Source organism: Blennius ocellaris (genome assembly GCF_963422515.1).
Source record: "Blennius ocellaris genome assembly, chromosome: 6".
NCBI classification, from domain to species: Eukaryota; Metazoa; Chordata; class Actinopteri; order Blenniiformes; family Blenniidae; genus Blennius; species Blennius ocellaris.
Genome location: NC_137655.1, coordinates 25,647,252 through 25,668,178, shown reverse-complemented (window position 1 = coordinate 25,668,178; position 20,927 = coordinate 25,647,252). Strand labels below are relative to the sequence as shown.

Here is a 20,927-nt window from a genome sequence, read left to right as displayed (position 1 = left end):
TTTCCTGTTTCCTCCTGTTTTTTGTTTCCTCCTGTTTTTTGTTTCCTCCTGTTTTTTGTTTCCTCCTGTTTCCTGTTTCCTCCACAATGTGGAGGCTGAATTCACACATTCACACCCGTCTTCATGTCTGTGGACAAATACTTCAATACCCACAATCATGATGGATTTTCTTTCTCCTCTCCGGGTCCTGATGCTACGACTTTACGGCCGATTACTTGGTTTAATGACTTGTTTTTCCTTTCTAAATGTTTTATTTGCCTCTGCTGTCACTCGCTCTTCCATCAACACCACTGAACAAATTCACAGAGCAAAGCACAAAAATCACTTTTCCAACCCAGAAACGTGACGTTTCAAGTAAAAACGCGGTGAATTCAAAATGTTATATGAATCAAATTGCTTGGGTGCATCATTTTTGCGGTTGGCACATTGTGAAAACAATGTTGATTGTGAAAACAATGTTGATTGTGAAAACAATGTTCCACCACGGTCGTTATTGTCCATCGGCTCATGCATGTACAGAGTAGCAGCGTTTCATAAAAGTTGCTTCTTCCTCCGTTTACACAGGGGAGGAGTCGGGAAACTTCAAAAACGTGCTTTTCCCCGGTTTTCCTTCAAACACACTGAGACATTTTCTAAAAGCTGCTGTCGTGTGAACAGACACTTTAAACACACCAAACCTTTTGTACTCGTTGTCGTGTGAACGGGGCTCTTCTGTGAAAACGCCTGCAGCTGCCAAACCTTGGCCACACCAGGTACTCTCTAGGTACTCTCTACTATTAACCTGTACAGGGTATTGCTCTCCCGTTTCATTACATAAACAAGGAACAGTGCCCCCTGGCGGCCCTGCATGCTCACTGCATTGTCCTCAGTGGTTTTGCCCTGTAAACGAAGAACTTTTCTGAAACGAGCGATTGTTGTGTAAAAATCCTGCTTTTCAGCTTCTGCCATCTGGACAACATCTTTGCACACTGCTACTTGTCGTGACATGATTTTTGTGTTCAGTTAATAACGTCTTCATATCTTTATAGGTGGGCGGGACAAAAGAGGAGGACCAATCCTGACGTTTCCCGCCAGAAGCAACCATGACCGAATAAAACAGGAGGACCTGAGGAGGCTGGTGACCTACCTGTCCACCGTCCCCAGGTGCAAAAGGCACATTTTTGCGAGATTATTGTAGTCAGCTAATGTAGGTACATGTTTATAAATGAACACATTCGAAAAAACTTTGCTTTTAATATTTGCTTAGCAAATATTAGTTTTTTTATTCACATGCTCTTAACCACTGTCACTGTCATACATTTGCCCACCACTAGTCAGAAGACATCTTTTTTTTTTTAAATGGTGAAGAACCGAATAGATGCTAAAAGTAGCATATGTAGCATGTGATCTGTTTTCATGGGCACAAACATGCAAACCACTGAAGCCCGAGGTGTTTGTCTACCTCAGCTCAGGCTTCCATGAACGCTGCTGTGTTCTGGACACTTCATTGTGTTTTACACCAGAGGGCTTCGTTAAAATTGGCCGTACGTTGAGATTGTGGACATTTTTCGGCGTAATTGTTCGGTTTTGTGAAAAGCTAGACATTTACATTTTGACTCCATCCCTCAACAGAAAACATAAAAGTTATTAAAGTGATTATTTTACAGCCTGTCGAAATGAAATGAGGCTGTTTGTGTTTGACGCCATTCCGTCCAGCGTTTCTATTCAGCCTGAGCAGAGCAGGGCCTTTTGGCCGTCTGCACTGGATGAGACACTCGAAGGAAGCAGTGCAGGAAGCAGTGGATCTGAAGTGGCTCGGCGCCGTCCCCCGTCTGGCCGGGCTGCAGCTGCAGGCGCTTCATTTGCATGCAGTGAAAGCTGCAGTGTTTGCAGCAGACCGCAGTCACACTGAGGACGATCCGGGGAAAACCCGTCGGTGGCCGGTGGCAGAGCCTCCGGGGCCTCCGCACTCACCTCACATTCATCACCTTGGCTTTTCCTCACTGAGAAGCCCAGAATCCCTGGATTTAAACACAATGGCTGTCAGACTGCTGGTTTGAGCTCCGCCTCTCAGAGCCAGGAACCACAGCCACCCCAGACCAGACCTCCACAGTTCACTCAGTGAGCCGCAGCGTGTTTCTGACTCTCCGTCTCGTAAACAATATCAAATAATATCAGCACGCAATTCTTTCTACGGCACTCAAAAAAATCCCCCCAAAACGCTAAATATCTAGTCCACAGGGGTATTGGAGGCAGATTTGAGACACAAGAACTTTTCAAAACATATATGATTATATATTCTGATATTACTCTTAATTCATCAAATATTATGCAAATGTACAATTATTACCTCAAAAACACCAATGTAGAATATCCCAGCCTGGGGATGGTGGAGCAGCTGTGGTGGAGGTGGTGGAGGTGGTGGAGGTGGTGGAGGTGGTGGAGCAAGCTGTGGTGGAGGTGGTGGAGGTGGTGGAGGTGGTTGAGGTGGTTGAGGTGGTGGAGGTGGTGGAGCAGCTGTGGTGGAGGTGGTGGAGGTGGTTGAGGTGGTGGAGGTGGTGGAGCAGCTGTGGTGGAGGTGGTGGTGGAAGTGGTTGAGGTGGTGGAGGTGGTGGAGCAGCTGTGGTGGTTGAGGTGGTGGAGCAGCTGTGGTGGTGGAGGTGGTGGTGGAGGTGGTGGAGCAGCTGTGGTGGAGGTGGTGGAGGTGGTTGAGGTGGTGGAGCAGCTGTGGTGGAGGTGGTGGAGGTGGTTGAGGTGGTGGAGGTGGTGGAGCAGCTGTGGTGGAGGTGGTGGTTGAGGTGGTGGTTGAGGTGGTGGAGCAGCTGTGATGGTGGAGGTGGTTGAGGTGGTGGAGATGGTGGAGCAGCTGTGGTGGAGGTGGTGGAGCAGCTGTGGTGGAGGTGGTGGAGGTGGTGGAGCAGCTGTGGTGGTGGAGGTGGTGGAGGTGGTTGAGGTGGTGGAGCAGCTGTGGTGGAGGTGGTGGAGGTGGTTGAGGTGGTGGAGCAGCTGTGGTGGAGGTGGTGGAGGTGGTTGAGGTGGTGGAGGTGGTGGAGGTGGTGGAGCAGCTGTGGTGGAGGTGGTTGAGGTGGTGGAGCAGCTGTGGTGGAGGTGGTTGAGGTGGTGGAGGTGGTGGAGCAGCTGTGGTGGAGGTGGTTGAGGTGGTGGAGGTGGTGGAGCAGCTGTGGTGGAGGTGGTTGAGGTGGTGGAGGTGGTGGAGCAGCTGTGGTGGAGGTGGTGGAGCAGCTGTGGTGGAGGTGGTGGAGGTGGTGGAGCAGCTTTGGTGGAGGTGGTGGAGGTGGTTGAGGTGGTGGAGCAGCTGTGGTGGAGGTGGTTGAGGTGGTGGAGGTGGTGGAGCAGCTGTGGTGGAGGTGGTGGAGCAGCTTTGGTGGAGGTGGTGGAGCAGCTCGTCTTCTCGTCTGGAACTCGGTGGTCTGGTCTCTCTTCTGCTGGTCTTTTTTTTTTAATCCTACTTCATTGAATTTCTGTCCATCACTCAATAGTTCAACTGGCATCAGGACATAAATTAGTAATTATTTTATGAAATAAATGCAGTTAAAGCAAAAAAAAAAAAGGTTTAAATGTTACAGATACAGATTTGACACAGAATAAGTCTGTATTTGTATTAGTTTTTTTTAATAATAAGCATCACAATCTAATCTTATCTCAATATATATGTTGGCCATAATCTGATGACCACGTGAGTGAATGAATATTTATTCATTGTTGTGTGCGCAAACGGCTAAAACGACAAAGACAATCCCTGATCCACAGGGAGAACCTGCAAACTGCCACCACACCTGATCTCAATCTGAGTACAAGGAACATTTGTTGGGTTCTCGTGAGCGTCGGTATAGAACGTACTGCATTACCTGTAGCGTGTGGAGATATTTTCTTCTTTCCAATGTTTTGTGTGCATGAAAAATGGTTAAAGTGGAAACGTTTTGATCCAGATTGGAAAACACTTCCCAGCAGCCGACGGAGGAAACCTGCTGAAATACCTCCGCCTGCACTCACTCACTCACTCACTCACTCAATCACTCACTCACTCACTCACAGCTTCTGCTAATATTAATGCAGCTCATCCATTATCTTCTCCCTCGGGGAGACAAAAGCGCCACCGTCTCCATGGAAACGGCAGGTCAATGAGCAGCAGCAGCAGCGCTAACAGTGATCGAGTCACAATACACACCTGAGGGACGCGTGTCCACCAAGCTGAGGAGCAGTTGCTCGTCTCCTGGCGTCGTTCCCTCGCCTGACACGTCGTGACCGTCTGCTGTTTCTCCCGCCTCAGCGAGGACGTCTGCAAACGCGGCTTCACCGTCATCATCGACATGCGCGGCTCCAAGTGGGAGCTGATCAAACCGCTGCTGAAGACGCTGCAGGAGTTCTTCCCGGCCGAGATCTGCGTGGCGCTCATCATCAAGCCCGACAACTTCTGGCAGAAGCAGAAGACCAACTTCGGCAGCGCCAAGTTCTCCTTCGAGGTCGGTGGCTCGTCTCCTTCACGCAAAGTCAAAGTCAGCTCTATTGTCCAGTGTGCTAATATGCATGACGCACAGCACAGGTGACATTTCAGTCCTCTCGGACCCACAGTGCAAAAAGGCATGTGACAATATATTAAAAATAACAATTTAAAAATGTAAAAATATATACAACATATAATCATATAAACAGTAAAGTGACAAAGTATGGTATAAAATAGAATAAATAGACAGTAACAGTGAACGGATGAATTGTAACGTCCATTGGGTAGAGTGAGGTAGAGTGAGGTAGAGTGAGGTAAAGTGAGGTAGAGTGAGGTAAAGTGAGGTAGAGTGAGGTAGAGTGAGGTAAAGTGAGGTAGAGTGAGGTAAAGTGAGGTAGAGTGAGGTAGAGTGAGAAAGAGTGAGGTAGAGTGAGGTAGAGCGGTAATGTTCATTTGTGAGTGGGGGGGTCAGCTCAGACTGGCGCTTTGCATGTTCACTACATCTCACTTATTCAGTTGGTGCCTCAATCAGCCCCTGGTTTCTCCAGACCAGGGTCACCAGGCCTGGTTTCTCCAGACCAGGGTCACCAGGCCTGGTTTCTCCAGACCAGGGTCACCAGGCCTGGTTTCTCCAGACCAGGGTCACCAGGCCTGGTTTCTCCAGACCAGGGTCACCAGGCCTGGTTTCTCCAGACCAGTGTCACCAGGCCTGGTTTCTTTAGACCAGGGTCACCAGGCCTGGTTTCTTTAGACCAGGGTCACCAGGCCTGGTTTCTCCAGACCAGCGTCACCAGGTCTTTGTTTTTCCCAAACCAGCCAACATACTTCCCTCTCACCTTTCTTTATGTAGCTCATATTTGTTCCGTACAAATCGTTTTGACTCGTCCAGCCACAGGCCAAGGCTGAAGGTTTTTGGGTCTTATGTTCATGTCATGTTGTCATTTTGTGTTTACATTTGTTTCCCTTCTGACTGAAAGATGAAGTTGTTTTGTAAAATCTTTACTCAGATTTTGACAATGATAGAGGCTAAAACGTGACGTTTGTTGGGAGTCCTGGACACAAATCACATAAACGTCTCTCTGCGTTGTTTGTTGGTCCACAGAAAATCAAATCGTTTTTGGTTGATGGCCTTTTAAGACCACATCTGCTTTACACCTGAGCAGGTTCCAGGGTAGGGTTACACTCTGGTCCCGGCAGCCCTGAACCGTAGGGCGCCCTGGGATTTGGGGGAATTCTGAGGAAGGTGTGGAACGTTTTCCACGTTCTGTCAAGGCGTTCTGCGGGGAAATGTGGAGGCTGGGCCCATTGTGAAGCACGTTTCTGCCCCAAAGGGCCTCCGAAAGGGAAGGTTATTGTATCCTGAGACTTTTGCTGAGTGCGTACATACTGTACCTGTTGATTACTTTTTCGTGGCAGAGCTTGTAGAAGCTGTTCTGTCGTTGATTGCTCAGACTGGAATGAATCTCCCCAGACGGTGGCGCCGTGGCAGACCGGAGTAGAACGCAACGTGTCGGGTCCACAAACCGTCGCACGCTGGGACAAGTAGCATCTGAACGTGATGAAACAGCGACCATACACTGTGGCTTTGCTGTGAACACCGTGACGAAGTGCAACGTGATGAAACGTGAAGCAACCGTGAAACGACCGTGATAAAACGGGCAATAAACGTCACGTCGTCTTTATGTCAGTTCCTACTGTTTCGTTGGCCTCAAAACCAAAATGGAAACATCTCTGAACTCTCTATGAACTGAACCAGCAGGCATTTATTGTATTGTTTAATTGGTATAATTGGATGCTGATCTTGGGCGTTTTACAGTATTTCCTGTATTTTCAAAGTACTTTCAGGTGAACCTGATGCACCTGAAACATTGATGATGGGATTTTAATTATTTGTCTCCTTTGGATCCCAAATTTCACTAAAACATGAAGATTTTTATGGTAGAAATTCCACATTTGATCCCAAAAGTTGGACATAATTCAGTAGAAATGTGACTTGAGGTGACGCAGTGAATGTTTCCAGAATGTTTCAGTGATATTGATGGAAGCAGCTTTGTCAGCTCGTGAGAAAGAGTTTTTATACATGTCGTCACTGGATTGACCCGGAGACAAACTGATTTGATTCACGAGTGTCTGGAGACCATTCCTACCTTTCTTCTGAGCCAGGAAGGAGAGATTAAATCTCCCAGTTGGTCTGGAAGAGGTTTGGGGTTCTGGGACGTCTGTAAACATCAGATGTCCAGAGATTTCAGCCTTTATCTCAGAAATGTTTGAATTGTGGCTTAGAGCATCAGGTGTTCCGGGTTAGTTTTGAGAACACGGACAAATCCCACCAAAAGCACACAGATGGTAATCGCCTGTATTTATTTCTCACTCTCAGTTTGTTTCTCCCTCCCTCCCTCCCTCCCTCCCTCCACAGACCAGCATGGTGTCGGTAGAAGGCCTGGCCAAGCTGGTGGACCCGTCCCAGCTGACGGACGACTTCGAAGGCTCGCTGGACTACAACCACGAGGAGTGGATGGACCTGAGAGTCTCCCTGGAGGAGTTCATGGCCAACGCCGTCCACCTGCTGTCCCGGCTGGAGGACCTGCAGGTGGGGGGCGGGGTGTCGCTGGAGGGGCGGGGTCAGGGCGGGGTTCGGGGCGGGGCGTCACTGGAGGGGCGGGGCCGGGGTGGGGGGCTGAAGGACGGGTTGGATATGCTGTTGTTGTGTTCGTCTGCAGGAGCTTCAGTCCAAGAAGGAATTCCCTGCGGACGTGGAGGGATCTCGCCGGCTCATCGACGAGCACACGCAACTGAAGAAGAAGGTGCTTTCACACAGTCTTGACCAAAGAACGGCAGGCCGGACGGAGCCGTCCTTCACAGACCTCCACCCATCCTGCGCTTCTTCTGCAGGTCTTAAAGGCCCCGGTGGAGGATCTGGACCAGGAGGGCCAGAGGCTGCTGCAGTGTATCCGGTCCAGTGACGGCTTTTCAGGGAGGAACTGCATCTCGGGCTCCGCCGACTTCCAGAGTCTGGTGCCGAAGGTAAGGAAGTCTGCAGGGAGACGCCGGAACCAAACTGGACATACAAGACACACAAGAGCCACAAAACACAGGAAAAGCATGAGAAGGCGAAAAAAAACTGTAGTGGTCATGAAAGTCCTGACAGGAAAGGGAAACGCGTTGTGAAGACGTTTGATGGAAGCATCCAGACGACACGCCGCCTGCCCTCATTAACCCCCAGGTGCCAGAAGTGCCAGCTGTGTGCAGCTGGATCATCAGCTGGAGCACAAGGCGCACCCACATGCAGAGGAAAGCAGCTTTCACACTTAAATACAATATAAGTTAAAGTGTCTCAAGATTCATCTTCAGTACTATTTGCTCTGTGGACCTTTCAGAATCCAACGGGGAATAAAATCATTTTTTAAACAAAAGTGCACAAAAATCCAGAAAAAGTGAGGATGAATTATTAAGCATGTAAGATAAGATAAGATAAGATAAGATAAGATAAGATAAGATAAGATAAGATAAGATAAGATAAGATAAGATAAGATCGCCTTTATTAATCTCACAGTGGAGAAATGTACTTGTTGCATTCAGCTCTTGAGGACACATGAGGAAAGGAGAGGAAAGTGCAAACTGTTAGTAGAATAGAGGTATCTTATATACAATTTTACAAAATTAAGTGACTTAGATAAAGTGTCCTAGGTGCAGGGGTTGTTTCACATGCTGTTGCTGTTACTACACAGTCCTGTTGTCCAGTCTGACAGCAGTGGGGATGAAGGACTTGCTCCGTCCTACACTGAGAGCTCCTCAGCTCCTCTACAAACGTTTATTAGTTTTTTGGTCCATAATGTCATTGAGGTACATCGGCACATTCTCTCACTAAGGAAGTTTCTAAATATCACATCACATAGCTTTTTATGAAAATAACAACAAAATTAGATTGAAAGCAGCTTTATTTGTCCAATAAATGCCCTCGTTTGAAAAGGAATATTTTAGAGGGGGAAAAAGTTACAATTTGACATTGAGTGAAATTAAAGGCTGATAAATTGGCATAAGAAGACAGTTTTTGTCACAGTTTAATTGACATAAATAACATTTAACTATGGGATAAATCCTTATTCAAGAAAAATCTACAAATGGCAGTTATTAATTTTTTTTTAAAGAGGCCATATCACGAAAAATAGACTTTCTAATGGTTTTCCCACAGTAATATGCATTCCAGTACCTGGGAATGTCCCTCTACAACTGAAGAAAGTCTTGTTCTCTGGCTTGTTTGTGGCCGACCACCATGCAGATAGCTCCTCCCTTTGACCCGCCCACAAGCAGCACATACGCTGTTTTATTCACCTCGCGACTGTTCAGGTAAACAAACACGGCGAAGGTACGAGCAAAACATGCCGGATTCACCGTTATTAATTCTATCAATGAGCAGAGGAGAATTGTCATCCCCCCCTGAATGAGGCTCAATGATCAAACATTCAACTGGCTGGAAATCAAGGACAAGCTGGATTTTGGAAAAAACAATAGTTTTGGAGAAAAATCTATTAATAAAAGGTCTTTGCACAAATAGAAAGTGAAGAAGCTGTAGTTGTTGGAAACCTGTTGGCAAAACTGGATCTTTTCATGTAAAATGGTCTGGTAAAACAACAACAACATCAACAGCAACATGAGTACAACGTTTTGAATAATTAAAATCACGTGGAAAAGTCCAAAAAGAGTAAAAGATATACATTTGCAAAAATGTAATTTTAAAAAGTGGATAATGTTATTGGATAAGTATTTTAATATGTATTCAGGTAAACTACATTAAAATGAATTAGGAAAATAAAATGGTAAAAAAAAAAAAGAAGTATTAATATGATATACATTAATATGATTTTTTTTAAATCAGCATTTTGTACAGTGTATTACGAAATGCAGACTTTTTGTCAATAAAATATATAAACTGAAGTTTAAGTTCATCTTTAAAATGACATTAACATAAAAAAAGACATTTTCATTCCACTAAATTCTGTCAAAAAATGGTTTAAAAAGTAGTTTTTCTTCCAGAGACCTGCATAAAAAAACTACTTAATATGAAGCAGCTCTTTCCTGAGGATGATGTTAAAACTGGAACCTTCGGTGAAATATAAAACAGACTAACAACATTTAAATGTAAAAGTATTTATGTTTTAGAAAGTGACAGGAATCATGCTTGTTATTTTATGAATAGTGAGTTTTAAATGAAACGTCTAACAAAGAACGCATGAGCTGCTTTACCCCGAAGCTTTACCTTGAGGCCCACGCCGCCATACCGTCCAGTAGTGATTGATATATTTATGGATTTATTGTTTGCAGCCTGTCAGTCGGTGTGTGTGTGTGTGTGTGTGTGTGTGTGTGTGTGTGTGTTTTCACCTGAAGGTGGCCAGCCTGCTGGACAAGCTGCACTCCACCCGCCAGCACCTCCACCAGATGTGGCACGTGAGGAAGCTGAAGCTGGACCAGTGTTTCCAGCTGCGCCTCTTCGAGCAGGACGCAGAGAAGGTGACACACACACACACACACACACACACACACACACACACACACACACACACACACACACAATACGTTTTTTAAAAATGGTATCAGCCAAAAATTTCACCTCGTTCTTCAAACAAATGAAATCTCATATCAACAAAAACAATACAATATATAGTGATTGTATGTGGGAATATAAAACATTTTAACTGATTTTAATAAAGGTTCACATTGAATGAATATAAAATGTATTTAAAAGGGACAATGTACAGTTAAAACATAAATGTTGCCATTTGATGCACTATACCAGATTGTAGCTTTAAGCTAATTTGCATCTGTAGTCCCTTGGCAGGTCACAAAAATACAACACAGTAACAAGACAGATTAAACAATATACAGGGATAAAACACCACAACAACGTGGCTACACACGTCTGCGTGCAACTCCCCCCACCTCCCTCATCCCACCCACGCCCACACCCACACACACAAAAAGAAGTCTACGGACCAAACTAGTGGTTGCAGAGCTGAGCAGCTTTTAACAGATTTTTGAGGTTGGATTTGAAGACTCTGAGAGAGCTACTGCCCCGTACGGCGTCAGGTAAGGTATTCCACTGGTTTGTGGCTCTTACAGAAAAAGCAGATTGCCCCGCTACAGTGCGGCGAAATGGTATGGTACAATCTCGTATGGAGGATATTCTAGTGGATCTGATGGAATTTGACGAGCGAGCGTGGATAAAAACACATAATGGCTGTGGGGCCAAACCATTTAAAATTTTATAGACCATACACAAATTGGTGACTAACCTAAAATTCTCAAAGCTCAATAACTCATGTTTCTCAAGTATCCTACAATGATGATAACGAATTGGCTTTTTGTCCAGTGTTTTTAAAGTTTGTTTGTATAAAGACTCCAGAGGTCTCAGAGTAGATTGACCAGCCTGCCCCCAGCAGGTGACACAATATGACATGCGGGACAGAATCATGGCGTGCATAAATATCTTGGCTGCATCCAGAGAGAGACCATTTCTGATGTGTTTAAAATTAACTAAATTGTATTTTATGGTTTTAACCATTTTTTTGACATGTTTCTTAAAATTTAAATTTGGATCCAGAAACACGCCAAGATATTTAAATTCAGTAACTATATCAATTCGTTCACCTTTAATGAGAATCTCAACATCAGGGATTTGTACCATGGTTTTAGAAAAAAACATACATTTTGTTTTGTTTACATTTAAACTCAAACATGATTGATCAAGCCAAAGAGTGATTCTCTCCAGTGCAGTTGTTAACTTAGCAGCTGCTAAGTCAGCTGTTTTAGCATTACTTGGAAGATTATTCTAAAATCAGTTCTCCTGACAAGAAATCCAGGCGGTAGTTATTTTATCATTAATGATTTATAGGCTATTTGAGATATAATGTAAAGTATAATAAATTATTCAAGATGTGGAATATATGAAGCGATTTAGTATAAACAAAATGTTAAAATAACAGATTGTTTTCTGCCATTGTGTGTTTTTTACTGCTGTCACAACATTTCACTGCTGATAACTGATTGAACAATAAAGTACTTCTATTCTATTCTTTTCAAATATGTCATCATTATAATGAAATCACTTTTAGTCAGTTTCTCATTATAATTTAATATGTAATTTGTAACTTCCATCATGATATTATGATTATATGTGGGATGTTTGAGATATAATAAAATAATAAAATGCATTAAATTTAACAACATCAAATGAAAGTTGTATTGTAGTAAAAGGAATAAAAAGGTATAACTGATTATTTAATGGAAATGTCTGCAGAAATCCAGCCAATTAAAAATCTACTTATATTTTCCTGGATTAGTTTGAAGAGAAACTGTGACAGACAGAAATTCAGATTCTTTTCTTACCAGATTCATCAAACAAGCCGAGACTCACTTGTTCCAGTTTTAAATGCAGAAAATACTAAATCGAGGACACGAGCTGCAAACGGAAGTTGTAGTTTTTACCAAAAAGAACAACATGGACATGTTCAAACTCTGCTTATACAACAGGTTTGATGTACTCAGGATTTTTAACCCTATTTTTAAACATTTGCTGACGTGTAACTGTAGAGAGTGGAAGGAGAGTAAAGGGTGTTTGTGGCCTCTGAACTGGAACGTCCCGTCCTAAATGGATTCCCTGCATGGCCTCAGTGACACAAGTTCCTCCAGCTGTGGAACATCTTCCAGAACCGCGTCTCAGCGATTCGCTGCACTTTGTCAGTGAATGTTTGAATTCCATTCGTCACCAACATACCAGCACGTTCACAACAACTAGTTCTGTTTCACCGTTAAATGTGGAGCCGTGGTGCTGAAGGAAGGTCACCCGAAGGTCATCTGACCCTCAGGGGAAGGAAGGTCACCCGAAGGTCACCTGACCCTCAGGGGAAGGAAGGTCACCCGAAGGTCATCTGACCCTCAGGTGAAGGTCACCCGAAGGTCATCTGACCCTCAGGGGAAGGAAGGTCACCCGAAGGTCACCTGACCCTCAGGGGAAGGAAGGTCACCCGAAGGTCATCTGACCCTCAGGGGAAGGAAGGTCACCCAAAGGTCATCTGACCCTCAGGTGAAGGTCACCCGAAGGTCACCTGACCTTCCCCTGAGGGTCAGATGACCTTCGGGTGACCTTCACCTGAGGGTCAGATGACCTTCGGGTGACCTTCCTTCCCCTGAGGGTCAGGTGACCTTCCTTCCCCTGAGGGTCAGGTGACCTTCCTTCCCCTGAGGGTCAGGTGACCTTCCTTCCCCTGAGGGTCAGGTGACCTTCCTTCACCTGCTCCTCAGGTGACCTTCCTTCCCCTGAGGGTCAGGTGACCTTCCTTCCCCTGAGGGTCAGGTGACCTTCCTTCACCTGAGGGTCAGGTGACCTTCCTTCCCCTGAGGGTCAGGTGACCTTCCTTCACCTGGCCCTCATGTGACCTTCCTTCCCCTGAGGGTCAGGTGACCTTCCTTCACCTGGCCCTCATGTGACCTTCCTTCCCCTGAGGGTCAGGTGACCTTCCTTCACCTGCTCCTCAGGTGGTTGTGCTTCTTTCAGGAGCTTCATTATGGTGGAGACTCACTGAAAAAGCCAAGCCGTTGATTCAACCAAAGACGTATGTGCACGTCCATCAAGACGTCTTTGCTGTCGTGTTTAGACACGATTGGAACGTTTGAATTTATGATGTTTGTTTAACTCTACTCGTACATTTTGGCAGTTTTTAGTGAAACTGATGTCTGGCAAATGTGTGGATCGGTAAACAGAGAATTAATAGTTGTTCATTCTTGAGGTGTTCCTCAGGGTTGGATTCTTGGGCCCTTAAACTTTTAGTTTTAATGCTGATATGTCATTACAAAATGTGAAACATGAACTTTCAAACTCTAAACTGAAAATTGTTTTGGGGATTTTGTTTCCTGAAAAGGATGTTGTTGGCATGTTGGGCCATGACTGGGTGCCGGTGGTTGTTTCTGCAGTGAAAACACACACACACACACACACACACACACACACACACACACACACACACACACACACACACACACACACACACACACACACACACACACACACACACACACACACAGATGCGTGCAGAGAACAACTTGCTATAAATATTAATGGCGAGAACGCAGACATTCGTATGGACGACCAAGCTGGACTGTTTTTTCCGGGAGACTCTCGACTGTAAAACTAAAATGACCCTCTGGAGCCGCCGTTCTCAAAGGTTTGATAGCTGAGGGCTAATTTAGGAACCTAAAGATGGACAAAAAAAAGAAAATCCCATTTGTAATCATTGTAATGACCAGGTTACGTCTCTAAAAGTTGTTGGTCTGCATTCAGTAATCTGCTAGAAAAACATGTTGGTTCACAAATTAAGCTAAACCTGGCAAAAGTTGAGAAACATTGTGACGCACGCAGAATCCAGGATGGGTTTTTCTGCCCTCTGCAGACCAAAGTGGGATGTGACAGTCCTTTTCAGAACGTATGTAAAATCGTTCTTTAGAACAGTCAGTTCCAGGGCCTGTCCACACGAGGGCGCCGCTTCACACGAAAACGCAGTTTTTGTCCGATCATCCACGCGGTGCAGCGTTTTAGGAGCCCACATATTATTGTTTTTTAAACACAGATTCCCAGAGTGGAACAATTCTAAAACTCTGGCTTGTCTTTGAGGCGGGACAAGCAAGACAAGCAAGACAAGCTAGACACACATCTATGGAAGACGATGATGTCAAAAAGTTGTGTTTCGAATGCTTCTGAGCACAGTAGCGGTGTAAATGGAACACAAGTTTCCATTTTCACTTTGAAAGGTTTGAGTAATTCAGTGTTTTTGTTTGTGAGGGTTTTTCAATAGAAAACGTTGTGGTGCCTCCGGTGGCCCGAGGTGTTCCTCAGGGTTCTGTTCTGGGTCTCCTGTTATTACAGAGTTTACACCTTCTTTGAAACAAAATATACAGTATGTACTTTATTGTCATTTTAAAAGTGCTAATCTTCAAAAGTTATGGACTTTGAAGACCAAATAAGACATTTTGCTTTTGTCTCATACTTTGTGGACGACTGGTCTGATCCAGACTGGTCTGATCCAGACCGGTCTGATCCAGACCGGTCTGATCCAGACCAGTCTGAACGTATAAACACTGCAAAGGTGAGAACAGTCAGTGAAGAGAGTTGACGTGTGACGTTACTCCTCCTGACGCTCTGGGTTCCTTGGTCCTGGTGACCCGGGACCCTGGGAGGAGGACCAGACCCACTGCCGTCCTGGTGACCCGGAACCCTGGGAGGAGGACCAAACCCGCTGCCGTCCTGGTGACCCGGGACCCTGGGAGGAGGACCAGACCTGCTGGTGACCCGGAACCCTGGGAGGAGGACCAGACCCACTGCTGTCCTGGTGACCCGGAACCCTGGGAGGAGGACCAAACCCGCTGCCGTCCTGGTGACCCGGGACCCTGGGAGGAGGACCAGACCTGCTGGTGACCCAGGACCCTGGGGGGAGGACCAGACCCGCTGGTGACCCGGGACCCTGGGAGGAGGACCAGACCCGCTGGTGACCCGGGACCCTGGGAGGAGGACCAGACCCGCTGGTGACCCGGGACCCTGGGAGGAGGACCAGACCCGCTGCCGTCCTGGTGACCCGGGACCCTGGGAGGAGGACCAGACCCGCTGCCGTCCTGTTGACCCGGGACCCTGGGAGGAGGACCAGACCCGCTGCCGTCCTGGTGACCCGGGACCCTGGGAGGAGGACCAGGCCCACTGGTGACCCGGGACCCTGGGAGGAGGACCAGACCCGCTGCCGTCCTGGTGACCCGGGACCCTGGGAGGAGGACCAGACCCGCTGGTGACCCGGGACCCTGAGAGGAGGACCAGACCTGCTGGTGACCCGGGACCCTGGGAGGAGGACCAGACCTGCTGGTGACCCGGGACCCTGGGAGGAGGACCAGACCCGCTGGTGACCCGGGACCCTGGGAGGAGGACCAGACCCGCTGGTGACCCAGGACCCTGGGAGGAGGACCAGGCCCGCTGGTGACCCGGGACCCTGGACCCTGGGAGGAGGACCAGACCTGCTGGTGACCCGGGACCCTGGGAGGAGGACCAGACCCGCTGCCGTCCTGGTGACCCGGGACCCTGGGAGGAGGACCAGACCTGCTGGTGACCCGGGTCCCTGGGAGGAGGACCAGACCTGCTGGTGACCCGGGACCCTGAGAGGAGGACCAGACCCGCTGGTGACCCCGGACCCGGGACCCTGGGAGGAGGACCAGACCTCCTCAGGGTCCCGGTCCTGGATGGCGGCAGCAGTTTGTTCACAGACTGACTCCTGCTTGCGGATCCTGACGCAGCGGCAGTAAATATTTACTGTGGAACAAACAGAGAGGGGAACAGGCGGAGGTTGGGTGGGGGCGTGTGGACGGTTTACACTGAGGGGAAAACATTGGGATCTCGTGGTCGGGATGTGATGAGACATTCTGGGGGACGGGGACGAGAAAGACTGGCGGTGACTTAGTAACCGTGGCAACCAAAGTAATTGGTGTCTGTTAAAGTGTGAATGTCTGTCTGACCTGCCGGCTTCATCTTGCCTGAAGAAGAAGCATCGATCGGACAGAACCGTGTTTTTGGTTGCACCGTTGATCATGTTCTCGCTGGCGTTTGACTCGGCTTGGCTCATGGGCAGAGTCGGGTTTAAATGTCAAGCACAACAAATCCAAATATCCAAGAATTAAAGTCTGGTGCTGAAAGTCAGCAGCTGTCAGTTACTGTGTCGTGTCGTGTTGCATGACTCAGCAGATTCAGTGAATAAATGTTCAGGTCTGGTCTGGTGGCGTATACAGCCTCCGGTAAACACGGCGGTCCGGGGTGAAGACGAGCGGCGTTGTGGATAAACAGCCGCTCCACAGTGTGTAAGCCGGCTGTCAGCAGGCCAGCGGCTCACTTCAGCCTGCGTTCATTCACAACATGATGGAAAACAACAGTTTGGATCAACAATGTGTTTAGAAGCCGGAGTAAACAATGACCGTCCGTGGGCCAGGGCTCTGAATTTAGTTATTTGTACGACTCAAGATGGCAGGGTTCAGTTCCAAGGCCTCAAAATGGCCATGTTTTTGGAAGACAAGCACACTTTGACTTTATTCATGTAAAACTCAGCCTTTCCAAGATAATCTGCTCGTCTCACAGGTGGTTGGTTAGTTCAGTGTTTTTCAACCTTTTTGAGCCGAGGCAGGAAGGGTGGGGTTATTTTGGAATGATTGACCTTCAATAGTTAGAAATGTTCAACCATTAAACCCAGTTTGACGCGTCTTGTTTCACTCGTCTACACCAGTGTTTTTCAACCTTTTTGAGCCAAGACACACTTTTTTGTTTGTAAAACTCTGGAGTCACACCTCCACCCGAAAATGTTAAAATGGTAAACTGTGTAGCCTCTATTAACACTATAAAGTCTTTCTCATCAAAGTTTTATCAACAGGAATCCAGTAAATCCAGAAAGCAAGGACTTTTTTTTAATAGTGCCTCCCTCAGTGTGAAACCTGGACCTGATGGATGAAGAGCTGAGATCCTGGTTTTGAAAAACTTCTCCATCACTGTCACTGACACAGTACTTTGATACAAGATGGTAGCAGGAGGTGGAGATGAACCACACTGACGTCTGTCACTTTACATTTCACCGGCAAAGTTCTGCGCTGCCCTCTAGTGGTGAAGAGTATTTATACATGATTACTCTGCAACACACTGTCGCTGTGAGAGCAAAGGTTTTTTTTAGAACAAAATGTGAAATGTGATAATTTCCCCCGGCTCAGCTGACGATCTGGAGGAAACACCAGAGTGGTGGAGCAGAGGGTGAACAACACTGAGCTAGTGAATCAAACCTGAACAGTTTTCTCTCAAGGCCAAATTATTAGAATAAATCAACACCTCAGCTTGATTCTAAACAAATAACCTTCCAGGGTTTTCACACAAAACATCCTTCCACTGAAAACCCTTAAAAAAAGAACATGTAACTTTTATTCCATTCCTGGAATTCAGTTCCGTGTTTTACACACAGATAATGACTGACGTGGTGTGTGTGTGTGCGTGTGTGTGTGTGTGTGTGTGTGCAGATGTTCGACTGGATCAGCCACAACAAAGAGGTGTTCCTGCAGAGCCACACGGAGATCGGCCGGGGTTACCAGCACGCCGTGGAGCTGCAGACGCAGCACAACCACTTCGCCATGAACTCCATGGTACGTCTCCAGAGTCATGTGGTGTGAAGGTTCTTCCAGGAGTCGTCTCTATTGTCTGGTCTCTATCGGGGTCAACACCTGCTCCAAATGGTTCATAGTGTAGACATGACCGATGACTGCTGTATTTACTGGGATCCAGCCGTTTTCTATAGACTAGACCAGGGGGGGTCAAACTGGTTCAGTTGAGGGGCCACATCAACCTGATCTGACCTCTGGGGGCCCAACAAGTCAAACGTAACATATTAAACTGCAGATCTGGACAAATGCAAAGTCTTTCCTCCTTTTGAAACGGCAAGAATTCGCCAGTCTATTCTGAAATATACATATTAAAGGAAATCAGATATTATATTTGCAAAAAAACCCTCAGTCACCTTGTCTGGGTCTCGTATTTTTATTCAGGATTAAAACAATTTGTCATCATCTGGACATTGTTGTGAGTTTACGTGTCTACAGTGTCACTTCACATAAGTTGGACTCGTTGTTTTATTGTGAAAGGTGTTGTGTCATGTGACCTCCACAGAGGCATTAATGTCGGGAGTCAAATTCTAACTAAGGGCGGTTTTAAATGTCATTTTTGACAATCTAGTGTTTTTAGATCAGCCTCTGTCAGTTTTCATTTTTAATACTTCACACTTCAAAAATCCCATGGTGGTCTGGATTAGATGGTCTGGTGGGCCGGTTCTGGTCCCCGGGCCACATGTTGGACACCCCTGCACTCGAGGACATACCGTGGCTCGGAGACACTTTGATACCATGAGAACGTTCCCACATTCTGTCACCTGACAACCACAACTGTGTTTTACTGCAGTGACGGAGCAACACGGCGTGTCGTATGACTGTGACATGAAGGAAAATGATGGTTTTCACCTTTTTTATTCACAAATAAAAACATTAAAAGTGTGGCATTCAAAAGTGTTCCTTCCTCCTCCGAGAGCTTTCAGAAGTCAACTAGTCTGAGAACAGAGTCCGTTCATGTGTGGAGGCCTGCACAGGCCACAGGGTCAAACAGAACGCTCCCGGAAGTCCTTCCACCCAACAGCTGTTAGGATATTTAACAACTCTGTAAATGTCCTACATGTACCTTACACCTGCATTGAGTACATGTCCTACATGTACCTTACACCTGCACTGAGTAAATGTCCTACATGTACCTTACACCTGCATTGAGTACATGTCCTACATGTACCTTACACCTGCATTGAGTACATGTCCTACATGTACCTTACACCTGCACTGAGTACATGTCCTACATGTACCTTACACCTGCACTGAGTAAATGTCCTACATGTACCTTACACCTGCACTGAGTACATGTCCTACATGTACCTTACACCTGCACTGAGTACATGTCCTACATGTACCTTACACCTGCACTGAGTAAATGTCCTACATGTACCTTACACCTGCACTGAGTAAATGTCCTACATGTACCTTACACCTGCACTGAGTAAATGTCCTACATGTACCGTTACACCTGCACTGAGTACATGTCCTACATGTACCTTACACCTGCACTGAGTAAATGTCCTACATGTACCTTACACCTGCACTGAGTAAATGTCCTACATGTACCTTATACCTGCACTGAGTACATGTCCTACATGTACCTTACACCTGCACTGAGTAAATGTCCTACATGTACCTTACACCTGCACTGAGTAAATGTCCTACATGTACCTTACACCTGCACTGAGTACATGTCCTACATGTACCTTACACCTGCACTGAGTACATGTCCTACATGTACCTTACACCTGCACTGAGTAAATGTCCTACATGTACCTTACACCTGCACTGAGTAAATGTCCTACATGTACCTTACACCTGCACTGAGTAAATGTCCTACATGTACCGTTACACCTGCACTGAGTACATGTCCTACATGTACCTTACACCTGCACTGAGTAAATGTCCTACATGTACCTTACACCTGCACTGAGTAAATGTCCTACATGTACCTTATACCTGCACTGAGTACATGTCCTACATGTACCTTACACCTGCACTGAGTAAATGTCCTACATGTACCTTACACCTGCACTGAGTAAATGTCCTACATGTACCTTACACCTGCACTGAGTACATGTCCTACATGTACCTTACACCTGCACTGAGTACATGTCCTACATGTACCTTACACCTGCACTGAGTAAATGTCCTACATGTACCTTACACCTGCACTGAGTAAATGTCCTACATGTACCTTACACCTGCACTGAGTAAATGTCCTACATGTACCTTACACCTGCACTGAGTACATGTCCTACATGTACCGTTACACCTGCACTGAGTACATGTCCTACATGTACCTTACACCTGCACTGAGTAAATGTCCTACATGTACCTTACACCTGCACTGAGTAAATGTCCTACATGTACCTTACACCTGCACTGAGTAAATGTCCTACATGTACCTTACACCTGCACTGAGTAAATGTCCTACATGTACCGTTACACCTGCACTGAGTACATGTCCTACATGTACCTTACACCTGCACTGAGTAAATGTCCTACATGTACCTTACACCTGCACTGAGTAAATGTCCTACATGTACCTTACACCTGCACTGAGTAAATGTCCTACATGTACCTTACACCTGCACTGAGTAAATGTCCTACATGTACCGTTACACCTGCACTGAGTACATGTCCTACATGTACCTTACACCTGCACTGAGTAAATGTCCTACATGTACCTTACACCTGCACTGAGTACATGTCCTACATGTACCTTACACCTGCACTGAGTAAATGTCCTACATGTACCTTACACCTGCACTGAGTAAATGTCCTACATGTACCTTACACCTGCACTGAGTACATGTCCTACATGTACCGTTACACCTGCACTGAGTACATGTCCTACATGTACCTTACACCTGCACTGAGTAAATGTCCTACATGTACCTTACACCTGCACTGAGTAAATGTCCTACATGTACCTTACACCTGCACTGAGTAAATGTCCTACATGTACCTTACACCTGCACTGAGTAAATGTCCTACATGTACCGTTACACCTGCACTGAGTACATGTCCTACATGTACCTTACACCTGCACTGAGTAAATGTCCTACATGTACCTTACACCTGCACTGAGTAAATGTCCTACATGTACCTTACACCTGCACTGAGTAAATGTCCTACATGTACCTTACACCTGCACTGAGTAAATGTCCTACATGTACCTTACACCTGCACTGAGTAAATGTCCTACATGTACCTTACACCTGCACTGAGTAAATGTCCTACATGTACCTTACACCTGCACTGAGTACATGTC

General features: G+C 46.3%; 1 protein-coding gene across 1 annotated transcript in view; it reads left to right on the top strand.

The window, feature by feature from the left end:
• Positions 1-20,927, top strand: part of kalrna (kalirin RhoGEF kinase a) — a gene marked incomplete at both ends in the record, with an annotated part of 193,373 nt that overhangs the window by 53,496 nt on the left and 118,950 nt on the right. Inside the window, 7 exons of the mRNA XM_080498258.1 lie at positions 1,029-1,143; positions 4,271-4,463; positions 6,861-7,034; positions 7,165-7,248; positions 7,337-7,468; positions 9,830-9,952; positions 17,522-17,644. Of these exons, the coding sequence (XP_080354384.1) occupies positions 1,029-1,143; positions 4,271-4,463; positions 6,861-7,034; positions 7,165-7,248; positions 7,337-7,468; positions 9,830-9,952; positions 17,522-17,644 (944 nt within the window). The remainder of the gene's footprint in view (positions 1-1,028; positions 1,144-4,270; positions 4,464-6,860; positions 7,035-7,164; positions 7,249-7,336; positions 7,469-9,829; positions 9,953-17,521; positions 17,645-20,927) is intronic.